The sequence below is a fragment of the Opisthorchis viverrini genome (assembly GCF_000715545.1).
Source record: "Opisthorchis viverrini unplaced genomic scaffold opera_v5_145, whole genome shotgun sequence".
NCBI classification, from domain to species: domain Eukaryota; kingdom Metazoa; phylum Platyhelminthes; class Trematoda; order Opisthorchiida; family Opisthorchiidae; genus Opisthorchis; species Opisthorchis viverrini.
In genome coordinates, this window is record NW_008751802.1 from 1176706 (window position 1) to 1182100 (window position 5395).

Below are 5395 nucleotides of genomic sequence, written 5' to 3' on the forward strand. Positions count from 1 at the left end.
CCCACATTTACATGTCATGTTGGCTCGCTGTCAACTCACTCCACGTTGGGCTTACGCCCAAAATTTCTTCCCCGATTGGCAAAACCCGTTTCGATCGTTTTATTTTGTTGGGCACGGAATCCTGATGATAATATATTGACCATCAGCTGTTCAATGCATTAGAACCATTTTACAACCAACGAGAGCAGCAAAAGCTTCGGTTCCACTCCGTTTCGATCGGTGACAAAGAAAGTATAGCTCAATGATGAATTTACCAAAATTACACAACTGATGCACAGAATGTACGGGGTGAAATGTAATGAAGCGCAACGTAAGCATTCACGCTGTGGTTGTATCTAGTATTAGATCCATAGTGGTTTTTCGCACGAACCTCACTCGTCCGAAAGTTCTGTTGACCTCAACAGCCGAAAGGTTGTTGGAGCTGGTGGTATGCTCAAACATGGCGAGACTAAATGAAAATAATCAAATGCCTTGAACACTTGTGATCCTTGCTCCTTCTACCCAATTTAGGGGAGACAACTTTGATATACACATCCTCTGTCAACGATATTTCGTCTAGTTTTGTGTGCGCTTAGAAGAACAGCAGATCGGGTTTCAGTGTTAAGCTAATTTGACTGCGCAGGGCAGAAGTTTGACCGGATTGTGGACGTCCACAGCTCTACAACTCGACACACGTATGCACCGAGGTTATCTTCTCGATTAGTGGAGGAACGGTAACGGAACTCTGGCACTGTATGGACGCATTTGATGGCAGAGAAGCATTCTTTTATACTCATAGACACTATCCTCCAATGTATGGAAAACCGTTCAAGAACTGTAGGGGGTACGAGTCTAACCTGGACAGCAAAATCGCGGGGAACAAGGCGGATAAAAACCACTATTTTCGAATATATGTCGATGGCAAATTGCTCCTGGAGAGTCTCAGATTGAGCAAAAATATCTCATTGATCGACGCATTGACACTTGGTGCCCAGCATGGTGCGTTGAGGTCCTTGGGCGTAACTATGCTGAGGCGGGACACAGCCGAGGCATTTCACTCTCGAATTATCACTGCAAAGTAGCTGTCAATTAATATTTTAGTCCTGGAAGAAGGGGAACGCGAGCTGAAGAACGGCAAACATGAAACAGGAGAATTGGGGGATTTCACCGGCCAACATGGATTTTAACTTGTTTTGACGGTTTTCAAGCTGTGAAAAATCGGTTAACCCACACCAACATGGCCCAGGTCTAAAGCATTAGCCTCTACATCCGCAACGAAGACTGTACTCCTCTTGGAAGAAAAGAAAACCACCGCTGGTTGCTACTTTGAAGTTTGCACTGAATTTCAAGACCGCGGAGAAACACTCCCAGCTGGAACGCCGTTTTGGGCAAAACCGTTTGAGGAGATTGAAGTAGGAGTCCATTTACATGCCCATCCTGTAATCAGATGTCCGTATTTTCCTCAAGAATCCAGCCGAATTATGATGGATGTTTAATCGACCACACAAACCCAACGTTAGTTATACTTCATTATCCGAGTTGTTTCGCAAGGATAAGATCGAGACCCGCTCACATCTTTGGTATCAAACAATAATCGATTTAGTGCGTAAGAGTCGTTTAGCTCAACCATTGACGTGTTTTTAACGAACTTTCCGGTAAATACTTTACAGATACACGTGCAGTTTTGTTACACGTTGGATCGAATCAACACTACTCAACTTTTTTAGACTATCAACCAGTTAGCTCCCTTTGGACCACCAGCCCACTTTGTTATTTGTCAGCATCAAAATCAGGCGTGAAATACGACCAGCAAGTACTATACATCAAAATCCCTTCTTCAGGAGCCGACGAAGGGAGTCCGTGCGAGGTAGTTTTATGTGCTGTTCTCCCAATGGCGCCCAACCTCGTGAAACGAATAACGTTATCCGGTACAGGACTGTCTTGGGAGAGCACTGTGCACAAAGTGACTGGTGCGATCGTTGAAGTAGTTAAAGAGATATCAGAAATTACACAAGACCGTAATTCCAGATATGTAGAGTCTGCTTTCACATTTGGAAAGAAATAGGATGGCTACACGAGGAACGATCGTAGAGACGCAATAAGCAAAAAGCAGGAGTGTGTATATGACCTTTTTCAAATAAAAGTTTAGACAAATTTGTAAAAAAAAAATCAAACGAACGTAGTGAATTGCTTCAAATTGCAGCCAGGTGCGCAATGCCAATAGCAGTAGCACGAAACTAGGTATAGGATCAGGCTGCGCCCAACATTTTACTAGCTTCGTTGAAAGCACACATACTCATACTCGTTCACTGCCTTTTTTCTATAGTCATCATTTGCGAATATTACAACACAAGTTCCGCGGGCCATTTTTTATCATACTAGCCCGTAAGGTGAATCTGTTGTAAACCATTTAACACTAGCATAGCACCGTGCCTTTCCACAACCATCAATACGATACAAGCTTCACTACAAACTCCAGCACACAAACTGACACTGATTGTGGAACGGCATGAATGGATTCATTAAAATGATGTGCCAGACGGATTTAATGCGATATCAGCACATGACTATTCTGGTTTGCTTACATGTACTCAACAACCATGACTGACAGATTTAATTCAACACCCGAGAGTCTGTGGTGGTTAGCATGCTATTGCGACAACGGGTGTCTCGTAGGTGTGAACTAACTGACTAGAATAGCTTAGACAGAAAAGTCACCTCTATTACCCCACAACGACATCTCTTTTCCAACCTCGCTCCCTCATCGTTCTAAAGAACCCCGCTCGAGAAGCACTGTAGTACGAGTTGCATACACTTGAATTTAGAAAACCTCTGAGTACCTCAAGTTCAGTAGAAAATGCAAGACATTTACGGAGGGAAATGTGCCTCAAGACCGTGAGTCCCTCAATTCTCCTACATTTGTTTTCAATAGGCTCACTCTCAGGAGACAAATTCTAAGAGACAGATGTTGACCTGTAATCTCATGTAAACTTCAAGGGATTCACACAGAGGTGTACATCACCGAGAAGGACCGAATTTTTCTTTAGGACAACACGATTTTTTCAGTAGTGTCAAAGTTGCTCTTTACTGCCTCCCTCTCAGAACTCAACTCTTCTGAGACCACATCTGCCGTCTCTAAAGAACGACAACTGTACGAGACATTGTGCTACTATGTACATGAAAAAGGGGAAGATTTCTGGTAGTGCATCCGGCTTGACCTAAGCATCGGGCGACTGATCCAACTTTGTAACGCTAATCAATGTTCACAAATTGTGCACATACCAAAGCTGTCCCATCATATTCTCCATTTACTCGTTCTAACTGAGGTTACTGTGAATTGCATTGATCGACAGGAACAAAACGTACAATTGTTCGCTTCCATGCTCTCAAAAATGTGGATTGGGTGTTTACCCCAAAATGTTACTGGGATAGTTGCTCTGTCAAGTATGGTCCATCTGCCTTTCCAAGTTGTTTTGCCTTGAGACTACTGGAAGTGTATTGTTCCACTCATGAACCACCTGGCAACGCACGACTGACACATGCATCTAGAGAGCGGGTCATCCAGCTCATCGGCACTATGCAACCAACAAAACTTATGCGCTGTTAGAAGCGTAGCTGAGTGAACTGTCGGGAAAACACAGAACAACTCGCGCTGAAATGACCGAATCAACCATATGGACCTCTCTTGAAAATCTCTCGGGCTTGATAATGTTGCAGCAGACGTTCAGTGGAAAAGCTGAATAAGGTAGCAAATCGTACCAAGGTTGAAATCCGTATGCCTACGTACCAGTGGTTGAGATCCAATTCTAGTGAGCGGTGCGACATAGTAAGAACTGAAGACTCATATCTGAATAGCCTTGTAGACAAGCCTAAATTAAAAACTTGTACGTTTGTCCGAAAACATTCAGGGTGGATGATGACTCTCTTGCATTTGGAACATGATCGGTCAGATAACATTCCACGCATCCATACCTTTGGAAATCCTCATCAAGTAGAGATGGATGAATAGCCATAAATAAAACCAAACAAAAACAGAGATCAAGTGAGTTAGGATTTATAGAGAACTGACGGGAAAGTACATTTTTTACAGTGTGTATTTGTTTCGCATCTTCTTGTCAGCGAGGCTGCAAATAGAATGAGAGAGGAGTTATACAAACTGTAGTACAAGGAAAAGAGCGCCTACACGAACTGAGTAAAATGATGTACATTGATGCGAGTGACGGTTAGGTAATTCAGACGGCAAGTCTCTTCTACCATTATTGGAATCATTTATTGGTGCCTGTAGAAGTGATAATCGGACCGTACAGGTAATCAATCGAAATTGATTGGCTAACGAACGTTCAATTCATCACCCGACGAACCCAGATACAGGACGAAAAACAGTCCATTATTCTGACGCCAAGGCACGATGAAAGTTATGACTTAAGGGTCTGCTTTCGCAACACACATGAGTAAGCTTATCGTATATGAGGCGGTGATATGAACATACGCGAAGTATGGTATGAAAAGATCATTAAGATTAGCATTCTGTGATGACTAAAACCGGAGTAATACAGCTCCTGTAAGTTGCGTAGACCGTTGGGTGGTACGCCTATGGAGAGGGCTTGTGGAGAAATCAGGTAGTTTGGCAAAGGAGAACCGCGTGTTATTAGAAACAGAAGTTGTCTATCTGATTGCAACAAATATACGAGTTGTTGTGCGGGTGATCGGGTTCATGGCAGTACCAGTGATGGAGGAGGAGAATACTAAGCTCTTGCGTCCATAGATCTGAAAATGAATTCAGCTCAACAATGATTCTGAGGTGGCGAAAAAAGCGCTCAGCTGTGCTGAGGTGCGAAAAAAACCCCCAACTGTGACACCCTTCCGGTGCCTAGTTGCCGTGCCAACCGAAGGAGGCACGAGGGCTGGGATACTGCCAGGTTGCCCATGCCTAGACAGGGGAAGTCAAGAGGCAGAAGTTGGGTTCGAACCACGGACCTTCCGGTTAGTAAATTCGCCCTATAACTAATTGAGCTACCTCGTTATCTAGCGAAAATCACCAGACATCGTTGACAGCGTTTGCGGGCAGTACATAAGTAGAAGCGTTGATGAAGAAAAGCAATCTAAACAAAATCTTGAGAAACAACGGTCGTACAAGTAATCTCCGAGTATTTCCGACTGATGTTGATCTCAAGGAAAACACCGCCCCAATCGATTTTCTCAAATTTGGAGCAACTGGAGCTATAATTAGATTCCATTAGAGTGAACAATTCCAAGGTCCCCTCAAAGAAGCCCTCTCTCTTAGACCGGGTCAACGCTTTTTTTCATCACCAACGCATGNAAAAAAAATATTAGAATAAGACAGCACAAGCCTAGCACAAACTTCAAATAGTGTCAGTACGATCGTCACTAGGATCGGTCATGTCCTGTACTGTAG

General features: G+C 43.5%; 2 protein-coding genes across 2 annotated transcripts in view; one reads left to right on the plus strand and one right to left on the minus strand.

The window, feature by feature from the left end:
- Nucleotides 1-3182, plus strand: part of T265_06782 (hypothetical protein) — a gene marked incomplete at both ends in the record, with an annotated part of 6852 nt that extends 3670 nt beyond the window's left edge. Inside the window, one exon of the mRNA XM_009172135.1 lies at nucleotides 3082-3182. Coding sequence (XP_009170399.1) covers nucleotides 3082-3182 — 101 coding nt within the window. The remainder of the gene's footprint in view (nucleotides 1-3081) is intronic.
- Nucleotides 3183-4032: 850 nt separating this feature from the next.
- The window catches only part of T265_06784 (hypothetical protein), a gene marked incomplete at both ends in the record, with an annotated part of 30172 nt that continues 28809 nt past the window's right edge, over nucleotides 4033-5395 (minus strand). Inside the window, one exon of the mRNA XM_009172137.1 lies at nucleotides 4033-4103. Within this exon, the coding sequence (XP_009170401.1) occupies nucleotides 4095-4103 (9 nt within the window). The remainder of the gene's footprint in view (nucleotides 4104-5395) is intronic.